Raw genomic sequence first — 26,241 nt, 5'->3', positions numbered from 1 at the left:
ATCAAATTATGGGAACTCATATAAATGGAACATCCATGCAAGATATGGTCAGGTTAGAAAATAAAATTATAGGCTCCCTTTGGTTTTTCAATTTTACGGTTGAAACTACATGTAAGGTATTGATTTAGCTGCAAAACATTATAAACAAAAGACTCCTAGACTCATTTCCCTTTTGCCCATACTTGTGATTTGTGGGCAACAAGCTTCACAAGGAAGCACTGGTACCATTGCTCTGCTTTCTACAAAAAGGAAACCTTTTAACATGCATGCACCACCCTCTTTACTCCTTCCTTGCAGTGAATGCAGTGAGGAAACTTCCTCCTTCCCTTTCACCTTTGGGCTATGGAATATGGATGTCCTACTCGTACATCATCCTATCGTCTTTAGTTTGTTGAGCTTTGGCAACTTCCAAGTCCAGCTTTTCTCATTTTGTGAAATTAAAAGTAATTTTCTACTTTTAATTTCATGTTATTGCTATTACATGTTATTTTTGTTGTTTTTATTTTATAAATTTTTAGTAATCTTATAAAATATTAGCAAATGAAGTTAAATCCAACTTGACCGAGGAGATGCACAAACCAGAAGGCTTACGTTTTCACTTCTGTTTTAGCTTTAGATTAGAATACTTTTACTTCATAGCCTGCAACCCGAAAGCCCTCTCCCACCATTTCTTAACTTGCTCACCTCCTCCACATTCTCACCGTTCCGACTGTCATCACCTTAACAGACGCTCGAAGATGAGCGATTTCATCTCCCATCTCCATCATCTGACATGCCAGATCATGGAGCTCAAGAGGCCTGGAGATGACTGAACTCAACACTGGAACGAGTATGGCGCTGATACGATCAAAACAGTAGGTAATGTTGAGAAACTCATAATCAAGCTCGTGCTTTTTGCTTCAATATAATGCAATAAAGATGTATACAAGATTCTTCCCCGAAATTTGCCAAGGGGATTTTTATTTTTAGTAGCCCTATGAAGTGCCAAATACAGAGTGAGATAATTGGTGAAGGTAGTTCATGAATACTTTAAGATTGAAGTAATTTGAAACAAATACTTTGCAGGGAAGCACAAACTGTAATAGGTAATCTTACATCACACCCCAATACTTCGAAGCCAAATAATATATACTACTGTATTACACAGCACAATTTGCTATCATATTCAAGAGTCCGACACTTTAGCTGCTGCTTCTTCGACGCTAGCAGCTGGGGGCACACCACAGGCATGCACCGTGGTGCATACATCATTTTTTTCTAAAAACCTCTCCGTATTGTTGAGGATTATTGGCCCATACTCAAACACCATTCTCTTGCACTGCAGAAAGAGTTTAAAATATTAGAGAACCAAAGACTTATTTAAGAATAATTATGTGATGTTCCTCTCATCATCAAACAGGCAAACAGGCTGTTCCACTTCATCTTCCCAGACATCTCACAACCAAAAAATTTTCAACCAGGCAGGAAAGGTGATAGTTTTCTTCAATTTTCCTTCTTGCTTTTACTCTTGATTATCTGATCTCAATGCTGATATTTTGGATCAACAAGATGGGCAGTGGCAGTCCAAATTTTAGAGTGCAGAATGATGATGAAATCATCTAATATCCGACACTGTTATTGGTCGAGTAACTAGATGTACCCATTTATTGAAATCTCTTTGCTTTGAAATCGTGGTGAAAGTATAGAAATAGAAAAGGGGTAGTTTGTTAACATGTAAGAAATTATAGTCTAGCATAAATTCCTGAATTGTTCTCACCTTTCTCACCAAGCCCTCCACAGCATCACAACCTTTCAGAAGCAACTCAAGTATCTCCAACTGAAAAAAAATAAAATAAAATAAGATTATTTGATTTGTTTGCCTATCAGAAGTAAGCTTCATGCTGCAAATTTTTCATTTTATTTTTATGTAAGCTTCGCAGTATAATACTTTCTATATTTTAGCAATAGTCAGACTTGTCCCCACAATTAGAGATAAACTGAATGCCATTTTGCACTTTGGAGTTGGAGACTGAGCCAGAAGGCAAGGTCTAATGAGATAAATATATGCAGCTGCAAATAGCAAGAGTTGTTTTATTATATTTCCTTATGATCAGCTGAAGTTGCAAGTACAAACCTGTGTGTCAGGATCTCTCAACTTAATTAGAACTTCATCAACAGCATGACGGCAAAACACACAGCTGTCTTGATAGAGTTGTCCAGCAGTGAATGTCGATCCACAGAGATTGGCCTTTTCACAGAAATTACCAGGTGTAATCAAGGCAAGCTCGGAGAAGATGAGAGCAGCATAATAGTCCACCAAAGTGATGCACTGCCAAACAATGAATATTGTCAATACAAATCAAAGAGATACTTTGAATTTGTGCAATTAAAGATAACAACAAAACTGAGTCTTTAGTCCTAATTACTTGGGATCAGCTGCATGTGACAAACTTATCAGTGTTTGCACTTCATAGAGAAGACGCACAGAATATACAGATTAAAATCAGACAAATGAAAGAAAAACAATGGTGATAGGGAAGTAAAAGAATAAATAATTCTGTCACTGACAGAAATTACACAGCTTAAACAACAAACTCAACTCTGCTTACAGGAAGTAACTACCTGCTGCTTAAAAGACTGAACTTCAGAGCACGTAGCATGAAGCATTTCAATGATCAATTTCTGGGTCCTGTTTTCAGCAAGGAGATCAAGTGCCTCAGTAATAAGCCTCTCGCACATGATGCATACATTTTCATTCCCGTCATCTGGTTCCAAAGCTAGAGCTTCCCCTTCTTTTGGTAGGGAATTCATCAGCACAACTGAAACAGGAAAGCACATTTTATTATTTTGGCTTCCAGCATAGCAGGTGCTTTAGCTTGAATTACAATATTAAAAAATGCATTGCCCCTCCAACCATATAAGAGTGCACATTAGGGTCCTAAATTCCTAATGGAACATTATAAGCTCAAAGATCTGCATGAATACATTTTGGAATACGGTTCTCATTTCAAAAAATGTGCATACAACTGTTTAAGGTAATATGCTGGGTTTCAACCAATCCTGATGATAACATGCACTTTATGAAGTAGAATATTTGGACAGGTCAACAAACAACTTAGAATGCAGGAAATATAGCCTCTATACTTGAGAATCTGTTCTGTCACCCATGTACCAGGACCAAAATGAGTACTGGCGTATATGGTTCCCACCCCACAATCTTTCAGTCAGAAAAAGAGGTCATGAAGACAGGGGAACAAGGAGAAGCACAGAGAATGTGCACGATCCCCCTAATTGTCTCATGTCGCAAGAAAAAGTCAAGGATTGCATCTCCAGGTCTCAAAATGGTATTAAAAATTGTGCCAACCTATCAAAATCCTGAATTTTTAAAAGAAAGCCAAAGCTACTTTTATGTCATATACATCGGACAAGAGGATATGAACTGTGTAGGACAACATTATCAAGTTAGGCAATGATATTCAGAACAAATTCTTATAGAAGAAAATAAAGTAACACCATTGGAATTAGTTGAAAGAATTACCTGAAAAATCAGAGAACCCAATGCTCTTACTAGACAAATCAGAGGTCTGCAATTGTCTAGCATCACAGGCCCAGCTAATGCCCAACACAACAAGAAATAAGAGCCCCACTCTCACGCCCATGATGCCTGAAGAGATAGCCATCCAACCACCAATATTACAATATCATTGTGGTAAAATTGGCTGAATCTTGTAATTTTTTCAATCATTATTGATCCAGAGGAGGATTTAGTAAGTCTAGGGAAAAAGCAGCAACCAGCACAAGATAATTCTGAGCAGTAGTAATCAATGCTAAAATGCATACAGAACACCTAACTTCCTATTTTCAAGAGACGATTGAAGCCTACTTTGATGTGAGGTGCTGTAAATTACAATCCTACAGCTAAGTATGTTGCAATACCAAATATTATGTAAAAAAAAAAAAAAAAAGCTTCAGAGTTATGATAATGCTATTGAAAAGAAAGTATCATCATATGGACAATTAGGAATCAAGAAATGACAATTACATTTAAGTGTTCGTTTGGATACACTTTTTAATTTTTGTTTTTAAAGTCACAAAATAGTAGTAACTTTTAGAAACTTACATTGGAAAAGTAATGGTTTTAAAAACAGTTTTAAAAAATTCAGGTATCAAAAAAAATTTTACTACCTCAAATTTTAAATTTTTTAAAAATGATTTGTATATCTGTACTTTTTGTACAAGATGCCCTACTTTTATATAGAAGGTTTTTTTTTTTTTTTAGAAACAAAAAAAAAGGAAGCGTATCCAATATATTTTCTATTTTCTCTTACATGCTGTTATTTGGGCAAAGTTTTTTACTGTATTATGCTAGAATTGCAAGTTCATGCCCAGCCTTGTATTTGTTCAAACTTAGATGCTAAGCATTGAGGTTAGAACATAAATTTTGATCTCAGCTTGTTTAGGCTGGTATTTGAACTCGAACAAGAAACTCAAGAGTTGAACACACAGTATTTAATTAAGAAGGCTGGTTGGCTCATTATTAGCCCCAAGCCTAATCCCTAATGTCATACATACATCCTATGTGCGGAGTCCTAAATGAACAAGCTTGGGGTAGTTTTGGATCTTGGCTCAAGTTTAGTTCATTTTATTGATGAACAAGACTGGACACCTCTCACTGAGCCATGCAGGGGGGCGACACAAATCCAGGAGTCAGTGCTCTAGACGAATTAGTTAAAATCAGCCCTGTTAACCTTTCATATTTTGATGATTTGCAAAATCAGATAAGATCACTGGAAAGTGAAAACCATTAAGTGCTATTTATTTGACAAGAACAAAAAGAAAAATTTTAAACAGAGGATTCATCTGAGATCCAAGAGAATGAAAATCTCCAAGCACCAAAACCAACAAAACTACTTGGTTAATTCAGGAGAGTTTTCCATATTTTGAAAGCCAAACAGCATAAACAAATTAAAAATTCTTTTTTCTTTTCTTTTCTTCCTCTCAGCTTTCTATGCAACCAAACGAAACAGATATTAATTGAGAAACCCCAATAGGACAGAGAACACTACGGTCATCTACATACGTAATAAAAATATCGCTAAAAAAAAGGAAAAAAGAAAAAGAAAAAAGAAAAATAATGAAAAACAAATCAAACTGAACCAACAAAGCAGAAAAAGCATATCAATAACACCGCAATCAAACACTATGAGCGACATAATAAAAGAATTCAAATAAGAAGAAGAAAATCCCTAACGATCGTGGAATTGGATAGCAAGAAAACTTTTCAGTTTCTTCTAATATTCCACGATTTCCCGGAAAACAAACGAAGCAGAATCAAAATCGAAGGGCAGGGAAGGAAGACTTACCTTTTCGCAAGGGTAGGGTGGAAGGAATGCTTAGGAACTCTGCAGAGAGAGGGAGGCAACTGATTCCTTCTTGTATTGGGTTGAGGGAAGCGTTGAAGGGTGGTTGGTATATTTCGAAAGGTCCACTCACTAGGGTTATAATCCTCTGTATTCGTCCTCATCTAACAACATTCAGCACGCCATGGATGTCGACGTGTCACGTGGAGAATGGGTCCTAGAATTCGTTTGGTTTTGATTTGATCGTGATATGTCAAGATAAGACCGCGGCATCATTGGAGCGTAGACATCGGAAGTTTGGAACTTTGCTCCACCCCTTTGGCGTGGTACGAATTTTTAAGAATTATGAATAACTCCCCACATCTTTCTCATATTATCACAAATCTTTATCTATTCCCCATTAATCTAATATAAATCCTAAAATCATCAACCCTATCCAAAACCACCTTCAAGAATTAAAATTTCTTTTTATTTAAACCCCTTTAAAATATTTATTTATGTTCGTCCTCAAGTCTCTTTCAAAATCATTAATTGAGATAATCAATATCATCATTATTTTTCCCAAAAAAAAAAGTTTGGATGTGAGATGGGAATAAATAATAATAATAATAAAATTGTATTCTATTTAAAAAATTATTATAGTTAATGATTTTAAATGATGAAAATTATTTTTCTAAATAGGTTCAAATAATCATTAATTAAATATAACTTAGTAAAAAAATTACAGAAGTATGTTAAAAAAATCATATACTCTTTTTTGTGTTTTACACGAAAAAAAAAAAGCTATATTTTGAGGTTTTTTTAAGAGTCATGATTAAGATTTTCTTTTTTATTTTATTAAGACATTACATCATAATGAAAAATTATACGTACACTCTAGATAATTATAATATTTTGGAATAATCCAAAAAAAAAAAAAAAAAAAAGGATAATCATTAAAAAAAAATTTATATTTTCACATGGTTTTGGTCGTATATAACATCCAACATAGAGGTATTGTTCCAAACCTTTCCCTCAAAAAAATGAAAATACCCACGTCGGTACAAAATTGTAGCACAAGATTGAACGCAAACACCCATATGGAAAAGGAAGTTGGGGTTTAATCATAACCCATTGGACAAGTATGAGGAACAAGCAACATGTAAGACATTGCTAAGTACACAATTTCTTCATTTCTCTCCATAAAATATTTACTTTTTATATATATATTAAAAGGTGATGAGACAAATGCATGGAGAAAATAAACATTTTATTTTTTATTTTTTATAGTAATAATTAAAAAAAAAATTAATGTGGAAGTTGATCATACGCAAAACTCTAGAAATAGATGAGCTGTTTGATGTGAAGGAGGAAGCGAAGTGATGGAAGAACGATGAGGAAGCGTGCCAATTAAGATGCTGTCTTTTTTTCAATTAATAGACTCAATGCCACAGCATATGAAGCCTAGACAATTTTGTTCATCGAAGATAAAGACGAATAAGATAAAGACTAGATTGAAAGTATGATTTTTTTATTTTTTTATTTTTTTCTATTAGTTAAGTTATTTCCATTTATTTTCGTTAAAATAATTAGTATTAAAATGACTGAAATGAAGGCCTCACTTTTCATGAAGCTTCATCATTGTAAAAATCTAAAAATAATTTTATTTTTGTTAGCTTGGAATTGAAAATTTTTCCAAGAATCTTCATTTGTTTCTTCAAAGAAATAAAAATTTACATATAATAATTACATTTTTGAACATAAATATTTATTTTTAGGTGTATCTCAAAAAAGTAAAAAATTCACGTAAACCCTCAAGTGTAAATGGTTGTCAAATTTTTATTTAACTAAAATTTTAAAAGTATTACGATTATCTTTAATAAAAATATTTTTAAAATATAGTTTATAAATGTAAATTTCAGTTAGATTTAGATTTATTAAATCCATTTTTTCCCCTTTTGATTACATTTTTCTTTAAATTCTCATAAACCAAACATTTAGTATTTATTTGACAATTATTTTTTAGAACAATTTTCTGTATTGCAAAATAAAAAACATAAAAAACACATTTGATAACAAAAAACTATTAACAAAATGAAGTTTTTCAGATAAAATCTTTTAGTTGTTTTCTATTATTTTCTAAGGGTTGTTTTAAGAAATAATTATACAAATAAGTATAATGATTAAAAAATAAAACACTTGATATGAAAATATTAAAAATAAGTTAAAAATATTTTAGGTTTCGACTTTTATTTTACAAAAATCAAAAACTAATTTTTAAAAACAAATTTTTTAAAATTGTTTTTAAAAATAGTTATCAAACAATTACTTAAGAATTCTATTAATTTTTTTTTTAACCATAAATTATGCATTAAAAATATTGTTTCAACTTAGTACAATCAATTATATACATTAACTTTGTACATTTGTGTCGCTAGTTTACCTTCGTTTAGTATTAGGTTATGGTAAGGATCCAAAGATGTGCTCCTAGGTTTGTAATTAAAAATGATGAAATTTCTTCAAAAGTTTCTCCACATAATGCTATTAAAAAAAATTATTTTATATCACACATTTCATCCCGAGACTACAACCATATTTGTTTTTTGGTTGAATAAAAAAAAGTTAAAATATTTAGTTTTATTATCCATTTAAAAATAATATGTTAATAACAATCAATATAATTAAAGGGAACTTATTATTAATAGATTCGATTTAATTATATTGGTTGATATTAACTGATTATTTTTAACTCAATAAAAAAAGTTAAATTATTTGATTTATTTCTATCAAACTAAAAAAACAAATACCACCTACATCTATTTGGACCTAAACCTTTTACCTTGTACACTTTTGTGAGTTAAATTTGTTAGTTGCAACAATATTTGACGAAAATATCATTAAATCATTGACATAAAAAATAATTAATGGTTTGTCACTTTCTTTAGTAAATAGACCGTGATCTAACTTACAACTTTTGAAGTCAAATTTTCTTAATTTCTTTCTTGAACTTTTTATCCTTAAATCAAATTTGCTAACTTCTTTCTTGACCTTTCCTCTCCATTGTCTAATCATATAATAATTTATAAAGCTTTCCTTTTGTGGTTGTGTGACATCTTTGGATGGATTACAGATATTTCTTCTCAAAAGTTAATTTTACATTCATTAAAGCTATATTTAGTCCTGGAAAAAGATCAAGGAAAAAAAATGGTAAAAAAAAATGATTTTCTTATATAAAAAAAATGAAATAATACAAAAAATAAAATATAATATAATTCAAATTTTATGTATTTTAAATTTATTTAGTAAAAATAATTTATTGAATTTAATTTTTTTTTTCTTTCATTTTTTCTCTTTATTTTCTTTCCCTCAAATTTTCTAAGAACTAATAGCCTTAAGGTGGTGTTTGGTTTTTTGGTTTTTTACTGAAAGTAATTTGTTTTTAGAATTTAGGTTATTTGTTTTTTTACTTTTTTTATAACTTATTATAAACTTTTTACTAAATAAAAGAAACCAAAATATATAATTTTTTCGAAATAGAAAAAAATAACATATTGATTTTTATTTTTATTTTTTAATACTTAATAGAAATAAAATATTACAAAAACAAACAACCCAATATTTAACACTATTAAACATTAAGATTCTATTTAGAATTAAGTAAAAAAATAAACACCACCTAAAATTCCGCCTTATCATTTTTACCTTTTTATCTTTTTTCTTTTAAATTTTCATGAAAACCAAATATAACCTATCTCTAGACTCCCATTTAGGCATGGGTCACTTTTCTCTGTTTGTTTTTGCAGATCATTTTTTTAGCCAGGTGCCACTATCCCAACGGGCCACGTGTCACATCCTTAGTGGCCATAAAGAATCAACCTCGCTTTTTGAAGCTGTAGTAGGACTTTGACACATGGAGGAGCTTTCTGAAAGGGGGTCCCGCAGGCCGTCAGGAGGCGTGGATGAGAGGACAGAAAAGGGGGCTGCAGAAGGTGTGGTGCAGAAAAGGTGGCTGCTGCAGAGATCGTTTGGGGTGACAGCATTGCAGAGAGTGGCTTGCAAAGGAAGATACCAGGAGGAAGAAAGGAGAGGGGAATAAGGAAGTTTTTTGGGAGTAGGGGGCATTCACGCAGAGGAGAAGGTTTTTGAAGAGAGAAGAGATTCACAGGGGGGAAGAAAAGAGGTTGCTAGAGGGAGTTTTTTGGAGATGGGAGAAGAGATTTTCTCTAGGAGGTCTTCCATTGCCAAGAGGGAGTGATTGAGAGAGCTGAGGCTGGATTTCTTTTTGCTTAGGGAACCAAGTACGTACACAGTTTTCTCCTCATCTCTCATTATTCATTGATTTTCCACAACATAATGCTGTCTTGGGTGGATATTGAAGGCCACTGATCTGTTTGTTGATATGTATGCCTGCATTTGCATAAATTCGTCCATCTTTTAATTTGATATGCTCCTGCTGTGATCATGTAATGCTTGAGAATCATGAGGGTGGTTGCATTTGATATGGTTTCCCACCTGCACTGAAGGTTCATAGATGGTTCATGAAATGGATTTTCTGAGATTTTCCTTCATTTATTCATCTTCTTTTACGCTTTGTTTCTCTACTTCTCCAATTTCTTGATGTCCGTCATGGTACGCATCCATTTCTCTCATCCTTGCTTGAAGGAGATCCTAGAAAATCTGGGGTAGATGTCATGGCGGCAAAGCTCACCTCATCAGCATCCCTATACCCATTTTCACTTATTATTCATCATTTTATCCAACGTGCCTACGTTCCCATCCATCATTCCACTCCTATTCCCATTTATCCTCATCCTGCGTGAACCCCCACGTATCTCATACTCTCCGCCAACACTCCACTCGGACGCCTTCACATCCGGAAAATCCTCTTTGCCAACATCCTACCCAGACATCTCACATCCGGATTTCCTCCCGCCTACATTCCATTCGGACATCTCTCATCTGGAAAATGCCTCCACCGCCATTCCACCCGGACATATAGCATCTGGAATTCTTCCAGCGCCATTCCACCCGGACGCCTCCCCGCATCGGGAAAATCCTCTTTGCCAACATCCTACCCGGACATCTCACATCCGGATTTCCTCCCACCTACATTCCACTCGGACATATCGCATCCAGAAATCTCCCTCCGCCGCCATTCTACCAGGACATATTGCATCCGGAATTCTGCCTGACCGACGTTCCGCCTTCTTCGGATACCTCACATCCGGAATCCCGTTTTGTAAAGTTCTTTTAAATCCTGGTATTCAAATAGTCCCAATTGTCTCACGCTTCTTCCTTAGAGCTTCTTTAAGTTCCAAAATCACATTTTCAACAAAGCTTTGCTGCCACTTTTATTTCTGGCAAGCCATTTTCATACATCCTCTGTTTTTTTTAAATGTTTTGAAGTAAGCAATGAATCAATTTCCGTAATTCCAAACAATAGAGTTATCGGAATTGATTCAAGCAAGATAAAATGGGCTTTGGTGGGGACCCTACATATGAGAATTCATGACTAATCGATTGATTTGTTATGTTCCATGATATGCATGTAATCAACCCGTGTTTGTGCAGTAACCCTATTTTGTGATAGCGTGCTGCCGTTTGCTGATCAGGTACGCCTCCACTTCTACTTTGGTTGTTGTCTATGCATATTCTGATTCTCATATGTGCATGATAGTTCCGGGCATTCATTGATTTCCTAATTAAATGTCATGATTGCTTCATTTTATTAGTAGAGACCCGACTTTAGGAGCTTAGAGGGATGCTACGGTCTTTACCGTACCTTCCCGATGAGTAACCTGACCCTCGAACCCGATCCGGTTTTTTTCGCAGACCGTATTTTCCAAAAATAAGGAGTCACACTTAGAGTTTTTCTTTCTTATTTTGTTTACCATTTTAAAAATAAAATAAAAATAAGTGGCGACTCCAAGTCAATTTTTTCTTAATCAATAAAAATCATTTTTTTTCAAATAAAAATCGAGCTCCCCATCGAGTGGGAAACGTATCGAGCAATCGAAAATGCGGGTCCACACTATCATTTGGATATAAAGTAAAAGGACTTTGGTAATGATTTTAATAATGTATTATAAAATTAAAAAGTCATATTGGAATAATTACTGAATAAATAATTGTTTGAGAATCAATTTAAGTGAATCTCCGCACTTCTAAAAATGCTTTTAAAAAAATTACTCAAAAGCCTAATTTTCTTGTAAAAAGAAAAACTCTTCAAAGAAATTAAAAAATAATAATAATTCCCAACTCTTAAACATACTCTAAACTGCGCAATGATATTTGATGTTATTGGTAATAAACAAAATTGGGAAAAAAGTTGTGGAAAGGTTGAGAAAACATAGATTTTTTTAAAAGCATCTCAAAAACATTAGGAGAGCTCTGAGATGGGCATTTTGAACTAACTAGAACAACTTGGCAAATTCTAACAACGGCCCTAGAGTTCAGGAATCGACTAAACTAACTTCTAACATCCCCTTCCAAGTTCATGGACTGTTAAGATCATCAGTCAGCTTGGTTCCAAAGACTTAGAAATCTTTGAGTTGGAAAATGTTTGATGATCAGATAAATGATAAACCCAACATCCAAAAGCTTCTCTGGCATCTTTTCTCCGACAGAATGATGATCAATATGTGCAGCCTCAGTCAGTGTTCAAAAAATCGGCCGAGTCCGGTACGACTCGGCCGAGTCGTATCCGCCTCGAAGTGGACCGCGACGAGTCCGATACCTGATACCTAGACTCGGCCTGAATCGGTTGGACTCGGATGAGTCGACCGATATTCCGAGTTAACTCGGTTAACTCGGGGAAAAAATTCAATAGATTCTCTGGAAAAAGCCCCACAACAAATCTTGATTTTTCAGAGAAATCAGAGATTCCTCTGCAAAAGAAAACCTATGAAACCTATGAAATTTAAAAAAAACCCGTGAAGATTTGAAAGAAACCTGTGAGTCCGTGACCCTTTCAAAAGCTTTTAAAAAGAGGCTCAGTTGAAGAAATCCACCATTGCCGGAGTCTATAATCTTCATCTTTGGTGCGATGCTTGGTGGAACCGTGGAAGGTAGCAGATCGTGCCACGAGAGGCTGCGTCTTCGTGGTTTGGGGAAGAAGACAGAGGGCTGCCGGCTGCATCAGTGCATCAGAGCATCTTCGTGGTGTTGCTGTGTTGGGGAAGAAGAAGAAGAGGGCAAAACGTGTGTTGCTGTGTAAGGGCTGTTGTTGTTTTGGGAAAGAAGAAGAAAGAGGCAAAACACGGTGTTGCTGACTTGTTGGGGAAGAAGAAGAAACAGAGGCAGGGGGTTAGGGCAACTTGGGCAGGAGGTCTCCTGTTTGACCGTAGGTAATAAATTCATATAAACTTATATTGAATAATTTAATTCAATTATAAAATAGGTTAGAAGCAGATAGCGAAATTCTGATACTTTTATTACTTGATTTAATAGGATTTAGTCCTGCAAATCTTAATGGAAGTCAATGTTCCTAATTTATATGATATATTATTCCTTTTTAATTTAATATATGTAATCTCTATATATAATTAAATATTATTGCTATATATAATTTGTTATTCATTTTTAAATATTATTGCCATATATCTTATAAACTAAATAAGATATAATTAATAATTTTAAATTATTTCATGAATTTTTTAATTTTTAAAAATAATTTTGAAATTAAAAAACCAATCTAATTAATTACATATAAAATAATTTTTTTTTATAATATTATGTTGATAATTCAATTCTAAATGAGTACATGGAATGAAAATTTTGACTCATTTTTAAAAAGTTAAACTTTATTAATTATTCAATTTAAATAAAATATTATGAAAAATTATTAGTTTAAATATTTATTATTAATTTTTAACCCAAAAAATGATAAAGATGTTAATATTTTTATGTTTCTAACATATGCTAAAATAATATTTTTTTTTTATAAAAATAAAATAAATTAACCTATAATTTTATTTAATATCATATATATAATATGTTATTCCTTTTCAAATTAATATATATAATCTTTATATATGGTTTAATATGTTGCTATATATAATCTATTATTTCTTTTCAAATACTAAATAAGATATAATTAATCATTTTAAATTATTTCATGAATTTTTTAATTTTTAAAAATAATTTTGAAATTAAAAAACCAATCTAATTAATTACATATAAAATATTTTTTTTTTATAATATTATGTTGATAATTTAATTCTAAATGAGTACATGGAATGAAAATTTTGACTCATTTTTAAAAAGTTAAACTTTATTAATTATTCAATTTAAATAAAATATTATGAAAAATTATTAGTTTAAATATTTATTATTAATTTTTAACCCAAAAAATGATAAAGATGTTAATATTTTTATGTTTCTAACATATGCTAAAATAGTATTTTTTTTATAAAAATAAAATAAAATTAACCTATAATTTTATTTAATATCATATATATAATATGTTATTCCTTTTCAAATTAATATATATAATCTTTATATATGGTTTAATATGTTGCTATATATAATCTATTATTTCTTTTCAAATACTAAATAAGACATAATTAATAATTTTAAATTATTTCATGAATTTTTTAATTTTTAAAAATAATTTTGAAATTAAAAAACCAATCTAATTAATTACATATAAAATAATTTTTTTTTATAATATTATGTTGATAATTCAATTCTAAATGAGTACATGGAATGAAAATTTTGACTCATTTTTAAAAAGTTAAACTTTATTAATTATTCAATTTAAATAAAATATTATGAAAATTATTAGTTTAAATATTTATTATTAATTTTTAACCCAAAAAATGATAAAGATGTTAATATTTTTATGTTTCTAACATACGCTAAAATAGTATTTTTTTATAAAAATAAAATAAATAAACCTATGATTTTATTATAATATCATATATATAATATGTTATTCCTTTTCAAATTAATATATATACTCTCTATATATGGTTTAATATTGTTACTATATATAATCTATTATTTCTTTTCAAATATTGTTCCTATATGTCTTATAAACTAAATAAAACATAATTAATAATTTTAAATTATTTCATGAATTTTTAAATTTTTAAAAATATAATGTACAAGAAATTGTCTTGAATACTTTAAAAATATCACTCAATTTTCTATTAGTATAAATAAATTTAGATTATATTAGTGACAAAAAATTTTCCTATTACTCAATTACATTAATACTATATTGCAAAATTAAATTACTATACAAAATTAATCATTATTGAAATTTTTTTCTTCAAATAATCATAAATGATTTAATAATACGGAATGAAGGGTATGCATTTACATGGTCAATTACATTGATTTTAATTTAAAAAAAAATATAAATAAGTGGAAAACAAAAGATGATGAACTTAGGTGAGATCGTGTTTATTGCTTTTTTAGTACAATTTATTTTTATATGGCAACAATATGAAACATATAAGTGAGTGGAAAATTGAATATTATAATTCTTATATAAATGTGTTTATATATATTCAATTTGAAAAGTAAATTGTTTTCCTTTTATACATGGTTAGGTTAAAATTTCAAAATGGCTTCAAAACATGATATTGGTTGGGAGCATGCAGAACCCGTTGGTGGTAGTAGAAGAACCACAAAGTGTAAATATTGTGGGAAAGTTATACATGGCGGTATAACAAGATTAAAGCAACACATCGCACATATATCTGGACAAGTGGAAGGATGTCCACGTGTACCGGTAGAAGTGTCACATAGTGTTAGACAACATATGTCTAATACTTCAAAAGAAAAAGCACAGTTAAAGAAAAAAAAGAACGACTTTTGAATTCCTTGAATAGAGATAATTTCTATGAAATTGACGAGGGTGATTCTGATGATGAAATTGAGGAAGTTGCTATGGCTGATTTTGAAAGAAGACAAATGAAACAAGCAATGAAAGAAAGTCGTCGAATTTTTGAAGAAGGTGGACAAGAGCATCAGCAAGGTGGTAGTTCCTCACAACCTTCTAATGCTAGGATTAAGCGTGGACTGACACGTAGCTTCAGTGTAAGAGAAGGAGCTAGCATACCTCCAAAAGGAATTGATCCCTACATGTTCCTATCAAAACAGAAATCAATAAAAAGCTTGTTTTCTACTGAAGGCGTGAAGAAAGTGGGTAAAGCTATTTCTAAATTCTTTCTCTTTAATGCAATACCCTTTAATGCAGCTAACAGTGGGCCTTACTATCAATCAATGATTGATACCATAGCAGAAGCAGGTCTAGGCATCAAGGGTCCCACGGGATACCAAATTGAAAATACATATTTGGAAGAGGAGGTGCAAGAACTTGAGGTATACATAACAACATTGAAGGCTAAATGACCTATATATGGGTGCACAATCATGTGTGATGGTTGGAGTTCTAGGACTAGAAAGCCTATCATCAATTTCATGATTTATTGTGATAGAAGTATGATATACCATTCTTCAGTTGACACTACCAACATACCTAAGACAGCAGACTACATCTTTTCCCTTATGGATAAAGTTGTAGAGGAGGTTGGGGAGGAAAATGTTGTTCAAGTAGTCACTGATAATGAGGCAAGTTTTAAAGCAGCCGGTATGTTGTTGATGGAGAAGCGAAAGCATTTGTTTTGGTCTCCTTGTGCAGCCCACTGTATTGATTTAATGCTTGAAGATATTGGAAGCATGAAGCAGATTAAGGAGACATTAGATCAAGCTAAGATGATCACAGGATTTATTTATAATAGCTTGAAAGTGGTGAATTTGATGAAAGTGTTCACCAAGGATAGAGATTTGTTAAGGCCAGGAATAACCCGTTTTGCCACTGAATTCATTTCACTTGAGAGTCTTATACGTTATGAGGCTGATTTGAAGAGAATGTGCACAACAAATGAGTGGCATGAATTCAATAAAGATAGGAGCAGAAAAAATGTAAGAGATAAGGTATCCAACCTTATCTTAACTGATCGATTTTGGAAGAAAGCCGGAGAAGTTCAAACCATCATGGAACCTCTCGTCAAAGTATTGAAATTGGTTGATCAAGATAAAAAGCCCACACTATCAATCATTTATGAAGCAATGGATAGAGCTAAATTGGCTATCAAGGCATCGGTCAAGCAATGGGAAAAGTATTGGGAAGTCATTAATAGAAGGTGGGAAGGTCAATTGCACAGACATTTGCATGCTGCAGGTAATAAAAAAATTCTTTATATATTTTTTTATTAATTTTTTAAGTACAAATTATTATAAACCGATCATTATTTAACTTATGGCAGCATATTTTTTAAATCCAATGTTCCAATATTCAAAGCATTTCTCCAACCATCCGGAAATTAAAGTTGGATTAAAGGAGGTTATCAAGAGATTAGAGCCAGATTTGGATAGACAAGCAAAAACTATTAACGAGGTATAATAATAGTTTGTGACCTTTATATAATGCATTTTGTATATGTAATGTGCATTAACAAAAAAAAAATTGTTAATGATGTAGGTGAAATTATTTGTTGACGGCCAAGGAGAATTTGGAAGTGCACTCACAAAGAAAGCAATAAATCAATCTCTTCCAGGTACTCAATACATTTATGTCTATTACAAATAAGAAGTTATCATCATTTTTTGTTAAATATATCATAGTGATTAATAAGTATGCATTTTCTTTATTATAGCTGAATGGTGGAACAACTATGGCGACGAAGGTCCACATCTACAAAAGATTGCTGTTAAAATTTTAAGCCAAACTTGTTCTTCATCAGGTTGTGAAAGAAATTGGAGCACATGGTCATTGATTCACACAAAGTTGCGCAACCGTTTGGCAATGAAAAAGTTGCATAAGTTAGTTTATGTGCACTACAATATGCGACTTCGAGTTAAGAATTTGATGCAAGAGCGAAGCAATGAAGATTTATACAATCCAATTGATCTGAATCATATCTTTAATGATGATGATATATTAGATGAGTGGATACGAGAAGGAGAGGAGCCTATTTTATCATCTGATAATTTGGATTGGGTGGATAAAGGTCTTCCCACTAATGAAGAAGGTAGAGAAAGAGATGTTGATTCTCGTCGTAAAGGTAAGGCTTCTAGAACAATTTCTTCAAGTTCTAGTAGTGATGATGGTGACAATAGGGGCAGTAGGCGGAGTGGTGGCACTAGTGGGGGCAATAGAGGAGTTGGTGGCACTAGTGAGGGTATTGGGGGAGATGGTAGCATTGGGGGCGGTTATGTTAGTCAAGTAGATCCTGGCATGTCATGGGCACAAGGAGGTGAAAATTACTATGCCACACAAGATACATATCATGGATATCGACCATGGATATGGGAACAACGAAAGCATTTGGAAAGACTAACTACATTTCCCAGTGATGATGATTATTCTAGTGGGCATGATTATCATAGATCAAATGATCACCGTATTGATGAGCACTTACAAAATTTGGGTATAGGATCAAGGCCGTATTTCAGAGGGGTAGATGATAGATCATATCACAACTTTAGAGACCGTGATAGCTCTTCCAGTACTTTTAGTAGAAATGATTTTAATCAATTTCCAATGATGCATCCAGAGGGATATTCAAATACTGGAACACGAGCTAGTGACTCATATGGATATGATCAATCTTCTAGTAGCAGTAGCATTGCTTATCGAGGTTTTGGATACTATCAAGCTGGTGTTGATCCCGAACAGCCTTCGAAACCATATTTTCTTGATTATGGATCATCAAGTCAATCATCTCACCCCACCATATTTGAGTTATGAACCACTCTTTCAATCATATCCTCACTACGGGAATTGCCACCCCAATTTGTATGCTCGTCGTAGGACTGATGGTGAAGATGATTTTGAACCCCCTCGTCATTCAACATGGAATTGATTGTTGTATTGTATGTGTTGTTAGTAAAAATGTTATTATATTTGAAATAAAATAACTTTCTTTTTATTAGCATTATCATAAATAACTTTGAATAGATACTTTTATAACTATTTAAATAATGTTAAATGTGAGACAATTTTATTTTTTTAATTTTTTGAGCTTATTTAATTGTATATATTTTTCTGATGATTTACATAATATTTTTATATTTTTTTGAATTTTCTAATTAGCTTATTTTACGTATCGCCCGATACCAGGTCGATACACCGAGACCGATACGCCTCGGGACCCTCCGAGTCAGTGACCGATACCGCGACTTTGAACCATGGCCTCAGTGCTAGCATACAAGACTGGAGAAAGAGCAAGATGAGTAACGCTCATAGTTGTCACAATACAAGACGAGGTTGCAACAAGCAGGGACTGATGCACTCACCTTAACAATTTGTATATTGAAAAAAATCCCAAGATGGACCTTAAGATTATAAGTTACCATTGGCTCAATATGCCCATGCATGAAACCGGAATCAATTGAAATTCAGAGGGGTCTGATACATCAAACTTCCTTGTTCAAGCAATATATCATCACCTTTCCCCTTCTATTCTTCCTTTTGGGTGCTACTTCATACAATACCAGTTTCAATAGGGCAACATTAATTTATATGGGTGAAAGCTAGGGCAATACAAATTACAAAAATACAACCAACAGCCAGATATGGGTGAAATACCATCCGATAAAACACGTTACCAACCCTAGCAAACATAATTGCAAACCAGTAGAGGCCAAGAGGGATGGGGAATAGGAGGAAGGAGAAGACAGTTCCCAATCTTAGATCAATTCATGTGGCTGGCATGCCATTGGGAATTTGTGGTTGGCTTCTTTTTCTTACTTTGTTCTATCAGGAGGAGTGAGAATGGACCAAACCCATATTTCTATTGCGTGTGGGAGTCTTTCTGCTTGAAATATTTTTTTAATGAATGCATTTATTTAAGAAGTGTTTTTAGAAGAATTGTCTCAAATTATTTTTCCAAAAAATACTATAAATAATTTTTTAACCCTATAAATAATTTTAAAATTTTATCAAATATCTAATATTTTTTAATTTTTTTTTAGTTTTTTTCCTGTTGCTGGAAACTGCTTGGGAACGCTTTCTCTCTTAGCCTTCCGATGGGAGGGTAAGTCACCACCTTGTTTGTTAAGCATTTGACCCCAGTGACATTTTCTTTTACTGTTTTTGTCTTTATCGGATTCCTGGCTCAAATTCATCTGACATAAGAAGCTTCTTTGAAGCATTTCTTTGAAAAAGCAATTTTCATTGCTTCAAGTATTTTTCTAAACTTTTGAAAATATTTTTTCAAATGTTACCGAGCACAAGTTTTTTTTTTTTTTAAACATTTCAAATGTTTTTAGAGTTAAAAACACTTTTAAGAAGTATTATCTTTTAAAATATATTTGACAATGATTATAAGAAATATTTTAAATATTTTTATTACTTAAAAAATGAAAATTTTCAAATGTTACAAATGTTAGAAAACTTATTAAAATTATTGTCAAACACACTTTTAAAATCCGTTAGATAATAATTCTAAGAAGTGTTTTTAATCTTTCTAACACTTCAAATTTTTTATCACACAAGTATTAAAAAAGTTAAAAACGTTTTCTAAAATCATTATCAAACACACTCTTAATAATGTATCGTACGATAATTTTATTTATTTATTTAAATAATCATCTAATAAATCGATGACTATGAATTAATTTAAGTGAATCTCCACATTTTTAGAAAGTGCTTTAAATTTTTTTTCAAACACCTGATTTTCATTTTATTTTGTGAGTAAAAAAAATTAGTTATAAGCATTAGAAAACGTTTTTAACCCATTTCAAAATCATCCCCGACTTCTCAACTTTCAAACAAACTCTAAATCGTGTGGTGCTATTTGATGTTATTGCTAATAATCAAAACTCGAAAGATTAGAACTTGTGAAAAGCTTCTCAAAAACATTACGAGAACTCTGAATAAGCATTTGGAACTAACTAGAAGCTAAAAACTTCTTAACTAATCTGATAACTTGGCAAATTCTAACAACAGTCCTAGAGTTTAGGAATTGACTAAACTAACTTCTAACTTCTAACATCCCCTTCAAGTTCGTGGACTGTTAAGATCATCAATGAGCTTGGTTCCAAAGACTTACACGTCTTTGAATTGGAATAGGTTCGATGATCAGATAAATCCAACATCCAAGAGCTTCTCTAGCATCCTTTCTCCGACAGAATGATACTCGATATGGGCAGACTCAGAGCTAGCATACAAGCCTGGAGTAAGAGCAAGATGAGCATGACTCAAAGTTGTCAATATACCCTAACAATTTGTATATTGAAAAAATCCCAAGATGGGCCTCCAGATTTTAATGTTCAGCATGTAAGTTACCATTGGCTCAATATGATCATGCATGAAACAGGAATCAAATTGACATTCAGAAGGATAATACATCAAACTTCTTTGTTCAAGCAATAAATCATCACCTTCCCCCTTTTCTTCCTTTTGTACAACCGTGTCAATACCATATAGTAGGTGCTACTTCATACGATACCAGTTTCAACAGGATGAAAGCTAGGGCACCGTTACAAGTTGAAATGGGTGAAAGCTAGGGCAATACAAATTACAAAAATACAACTATCAAGCGTCTGGGCAACAGCCAGTTCCAGGTGAGATTCCATTTGATAACGTAATTGCAAACCAGGAAGAACCAAAGAGGGATGGGAGTAGGAGGAAGGAGAAGAAAGTTAGTCCCTAGTCTTAGATTAATTCATGTAGCTGCCATGCCATTTGGAATTTGTGGTTGACTTCTTCTTTTTCTTACTTTGTTTTGTCAGAAGGAGAGAGAACCGACCAAACCCAAACTTCTTTCTCTTTGCAGGAAACTGCTTGGGAACGCTCTCTCTCTCAGCCTTCCAATGGGAGGGTAGGTCAACACCTTGTTTGTTAAGCATTTGACCCAGTGACATTTTCTGCTTCACAGTGCTTTTGTCTTTGTGGATTCCTGGCTCAAATTCATCTGGCATAAGAAGCTTCCTGCTCAGTATTTGGCCTATTGATAGGGTAGGCTTTAGAACAGGGCTTGGGCCATCACTAACCAGATTCAGTCCATTCACATCAAGCATGCGGGAATCTCTCCGATGGTGGGATGGGTAGGAATTCTTGAACTTAGTCGAGTTTTGTACAGAACGCCTTCTCTGACCATGTTCAGATCTCCATTTCCGAAGAGCCTCTTCAACAGCCAGCTTCCCTCTATTTGCAGCCTCTACTCTGTTCAGAGCTTCTTCCAATGCCTTCTTACTGGTCTTGATTTCTTCAGTAGCTTCCTCTACTCTCCTCAAGATTTCCACTTTTGAAATATTTGCTTCATCAACTTGAAGCATGGCCTCAATTACCTTCCCTTTAGAGAGTTCCTCAGCCTCTCGAGCTCTGCAGGTTAAGGCAGAGTACTCTTCAAATGAAAGAGTTACTCCATCAGGCTTTTGCAGGAGAACTCCATGTGAGTTCTCACTGTTTGATAGAGCCTTGATCTCTGCAAGAGCAATGACTTCTGCAGCTCTAGCGGCTTCCTTCATTTTTTTGGCAGCAACTAGCCTGATCTCAGCTGTTTTTATTCTAGCTTTTGTCTGTTCAATCTCAGAGATTGCTTTCAAAACTTCTGATTTTGCTGCTTCCCCCATTTTCTTGAAATCTTCTGCTTCAGAAGTCAATTTTTGGAGCTCCCTTGCAATATCCATAGGGTTGTCAAAACTGCCTTTGATTTCAGCATCTTTTGCCAGTTGTACCTTTAATCTTGTTTGATTTAGCTCCGCCTCAAGAGATGAAATTTTTGAGGAATTCAAAGTTAGCCGCTCTCGGGTCTTTTCAAGTGAGATTCTTTCTTTCTCTATTTTCTTGTTAAATGATTCAACAGAAGCTCGAATATCAGCAAGATCATTTGTTGTTCTGGTGAGGTTCAACTTAGCCTGTTTTAGCTCCATTAAGATTAAACCTGGGGCTGAAGATGGACACAGCATCAAACCTCCGGCCAAATGCTGTTGATCTGCTTCAGGATTCTCATGTCGTTTCATTTCTGCCTCTTGCACAATGGGGGTCACAATCCTATCATCTGAATTTGTCTCAAGAATTGCAGTGACTTCAGATGATTCTTTTTGTAGCTTTAATTTTAGTTCTTCTACAATCATTTTAGTGGCTTCCAGTTCTTTTAAGACATCAAGTGTTTCCCTTTCTTTCAAAATAAGATCTTTCTCCAACTGTGCTGCATGTTGTTCTACTTGAGCAATGTCAACCTCTTCAATTCCACGCTGCTATTATTAAAAAAATTATTCAGAAATAGAATCATATAAAACGAGTAGAAACAAACAATTAGCAGGCTTCCAAGCCTACAATTCATAATTTTCTATTCAGCCAGTCTGATATGTGAATGCATGAATATGGAAGCCCCAGTAGTAAACAGATGTCACAAAGAAAATCCATTACGTCTCTTTTTTTTGTTCCTCAAAAAACACTTCTGATATGGAAGCCCCAGAAACAAAGAATCAGGTAGTCCAAATTTGGTGGAGTTGCAACATAAGAAGCTTCCTAGAGTTTCACACAACATCACAGCGTTGCATGGTTGAATGAGCTTCAAATTTAGAAATAGATGGAGGTTTGAACTTTATGACCACATATCTAAACGTGTATGTGACATGAATTCATGCTGTACTCAAGTTCACTTGTGTTTCTAGATGACTATTAAAATTTACTTGGTGCTACCAGTGAAGATTGCACTCAAGTTCTCTGAAACTTTCCTCCATTTATGTCGGTGTAAACATCATATTGTACCAAATCTGAAATTTACATTTAGAAACAGTTGCAATCTAAATTTAGAAGCTAGTAACCCTGCCAGTTACTTTTCTTAACCACTCCAGATCTACATTCACGCTTTCCTAATTATTCTTTTCAGGAATCCCTAAAAATCTACCCAATTAACCTATATAATACCTCCTGGGTGCAACAACAAGGTGCCTTTCAGGTTTTATTCATTTATCGCATCTACATTCACTCTAAACTTCTTCAGAGTTAATCCCCTGGTCATAGGACTAGCCAGTAGCCACCATGTCTTATAAGGTAAAGTAGGTTGACTAATACTTCACTTTGTTTCATTAATTTTCCCATGGCAATACTCTCTACATTGATGTGCTTTCCTTTTGAATCATTTGCTTCTCCATTTTATTGAAGAGATTAAGGTTCCATTTGTCACCCTGAGGCATGGTGATTGGTTTATTTAGTTTCATTTTTCTTATAAGACAAGTTTCTTCACTTCCTGTGTTAATTCCTAAATTTGAAACTCGAGGTCTTACAGTTTGTTCCAACAACTACATTTTGCCCTAACGGTAAATTTGGGAAGTTTTTTATGGGCACTCATAAGCCCATGTTCTAGTGTGGCACACTAACATTAAAATACAATTATAAAATTGACCCATGTAATGCGGCAATACCGACCAAATAGGGAATGAACTTTTCCATCTATAAACTTCACAGCAATGATTTTGTCCACCAATAGAAAAGGGCCTCTTATTTAAATAAAAAAGGAAAAGGCAAATATCAAAAGCCTATATTGGCGCCGTGTGTCTTAATTTTGTGTTTCTCATACATTTAGCTAATGATATGAAGCCACGCACGAGATCCATAGCTCCATAAGACAGATCTCCTGTCTTAGATGCAAAATCACAACTAAATTTAAAAAGCACAAGCCACAACATTTGGGGCAAAAAGTGGTATGGTTGAAAATTAACGTTAGCGAAAGAGATATCAAAGAATCGCATTTCAATTGTCACAGGTAAGCTTAAAAACATACATTAATATTTAAGCAACCTGTTCTTATGGTTTGCTCCATCGAAATCGACGAACAAGAAACTATTCATATCGCAATTGCAAATTCATATTCAACTTCAAATTTGCCCATCAGAAAGAAAAGAGAGAGTAACAACCCACTCAAACAAGCTCCGAAAAACAGAACTGAAAGCCCCGTTTGGTTCCCGAGAAAGAATGACAGGAAAAAAAGAAGGAAAAAGCTTTAAACGGCCTTTTTTGTTTTTGGTTCTGTAAAGCATTTTCCTACTATTTTCCCTTCATTTTCTCTCCTCCCGATTACCAACCAAACGGGAGGAAAGTGAATAGAGAAACAATAAACATACCTCAGCTTCAGAGAGCTTGCAATGACTGGGTTTCCAGAACCCGATTCCACCAAATCGACTCGCTGCTTCCTTCACAGACTCGAACGGCGCTGACGTGTCGATCTCCCCCCTGCCCCCACCCTCCTTCTTCCACTCCTCCGAACCAGCTTCACTCCTACCCTTCGGGTTCCCCATTTTCACGCCCGAATCAACCACACCATTATTTCCAACTTCCACTCCAGTACCAAACTTTAGGGTTTCAGCCATTGAAAAAGCCAACAGCTGAGAAACACAATCTGAGATCAAGAAACCGAAACTCTAGAATTTAGGGATGAGAGAATGCGAGTGTATGGGCTATAATGGAGGCGATGAATGATGATGTCGGCGTGAGTGGGGCGAAAATCAAAGCTCAGTACTCCACTCCCACAGTCTCTGTAGAGATAAAAGAGGGAAAAAAAGCAACAGCGTCCATTTGATTTCTGAACCGTTCGAAGTTGAATTTCCCCAAAAGCCCCTACTTGGATTCCAATTCCCAAAAATTTTACGGAAGTAGCCGGGGAAAAACAAAAAATGAGTTTCCCCTTTACCCCTAATGGGAAAGGACTTCACAGGTGAGAGCTTCGAAACGACGCGTTTAACGAGCGTGTGATTTACGCTCCCACCAGCCCAACGGACAAATGAAGCAGTGAATACATTTGTCCTTGATTTTAGCCAAAATCGCGTTAACCTTCTAAAAACGTTACCCCTCTGTTTTTCCACTTTGGTGGCACAGTAAAAATCCAAATATGCTATTATAATAATCTTTTTAATTATGAAATTAAGAACAATGATGTCGCGTCTGAAAATTAAATTATGGCCTTGTGTCCAAGAAAATGTCACTACTAATTAATTAAAATCTTATTTAATAATTATTATTGCATGTCCCATCTTTTATGTCGCACTTATCGTCCATATTGCAGACCCAAAACATTCAACATTGAATTGGCGTTATCCTATTGTATGGTTTTATCATAAATTCAAAATTGGAAGATGACTTGAAGGATCTAATATTAATTAGACCACTCTACAAATTTGGGTGCCGTATTAATGGGCATTAATTCCACAGTATAATTTGGCGTGTCCATTAAGAAATTTTATCATCCACACCGACCGATGTAGCCCCCGGAAGGATTAGGTGCAACTGAAAATAGCAGTCGTAGGTGTGCCAAAAATAAATGATTATAGCATTTGACGCCTGCTTTCCTATATATAAATTTGCTTCCCCTTTTAGGCCATCGAGGTAATTGAGCAAATGTAGAGAGTTTGCACATGTAAATCCTAGGCCGTGGGTCCAAGTGAAAAGGGCTTGGTCCCGACCCTCAGGACAAGCCTTAGTTTGCTTTGCACTTTTTAATCTCCTCAGTGCTCCGACGGGCGGAACGGCATGATGAGATGACCGTTGGTGTGAAAGTTATGTAAAAGCTGGTCCTTCAGGTTCAGTGCCGTTAGCCTTTAGTATTTGAATTTAAAATAACTTTAAAGTGGAATGCACTTGCAGACATTGCTGCTGTTATATCTTCACTTTTAGCTGCCAATTTCCCTCAAGAGACTATTCTTGAATGATTTTGGAATAAGCTATTTAAATTAATTCACTACTTTCCATCAATCTCTTCACATAATAAAATTAATTTGGAAAATATAGAAATTAGAAATAAAATTAATTTGAAAAAGGAACTTAATATTAAAATTTTTAAAAATAGAAAATATCTTCACATAATAAAATTAATTTGGAAAAAAAAATTTAAATTGTGAATTAAAAAAAGAGACTTTTCAAATATTGTAAGAAATTTGGAAACAATTTAAATGTAGATTT

The 26,241-nt window shown here is 33.6% G+C and overlaps 2 protein-coding genes across 3 annotated transcripts; both read right to left on the bottom strand.

Moving 5' to 3' along the window:
- Positions 1-921: 921 nt before the first annotated feature.
- On the bottom strand, positions 922-5,451 carry LOC117920913 (proactivator polypeptide-like 1). The gene is made up of 6 exons (XM_034838609.1): positions 5,343-5,451; positions 3,518-3,643; positions 2,602-2,798; positions 2,114-2,308; positions 1,757-1,816; positions 922-1,318 (listed from the first exon to the last, which is right to left on the bottom strand). Exons 2-6 carry the CDS (start codon positions 3,636-3,638, stop codon positions 1,166-1,168), a joined length of 726 nt encoding a protein of 241 aa, XP_034694500.1. The 5' UTR covers positions 3,639-3,643; positions 5,343-5,451; the 3' UTR covers positions 922-1,165.
- Positions 5,452-20,640: 15,189 nt separating this feature from the next.
- On the bottom strand, positions 20,641-24,845 carry LOC117921212 (WEB family protein At2g38370). Of its 2 annotated transcripts, none has more exons than XM_034839044.1 (2): positions 24,411-24,845; positions 20,641-22,538 (listed from the first exon to the last, which is right to left on the bottom strand). In XM_034839044.1, exons 1-2 carry the CDS (start codon positions 24,654-24,656, stop codon positions 20,997-20,999), a joined length of 1,788 nt encoding a protein of 595 aa, XP_034694935.1. In that variant the 5' UTR covers positions 24,657-24,845; the 3' UTR covers positions 20,641-20,996. The 2 variants fall into 2 exon arrangements, with proteins under 2 accessions (XP_034694935.1, XP_034694936.1); XM_034839045.1 differs by having other exon boundaries at positions 20,641-22,535; positions 24,411-24,844.
- Between the last annotated feature and the right edge of the window lie 1,396 nt (positions 24,846-26,241).

The sequence above is a fragment of the Vitis riparia genome, chromosome 8 (assembly GCF_004353265.1).
Source record: "Vitis riparia cultivar Riparia Gloire de Montpellier isolate 1030 chromosome 8, EGFV_Vit.rip_1.0, whole genome shotgun sequence".
NCBI classification, from domain to species: Eukaryota; Viridiplantae; Streptophyta; class Magnoliopsida; order Vitales; family Vitaceae; genus Vitis; species Vitis riparia.
The sequence above is the reverse complement of the archived record's forward strand: the minus strand, read 5'-3'. Positions and strand labels throughout refer to the sequence as shown.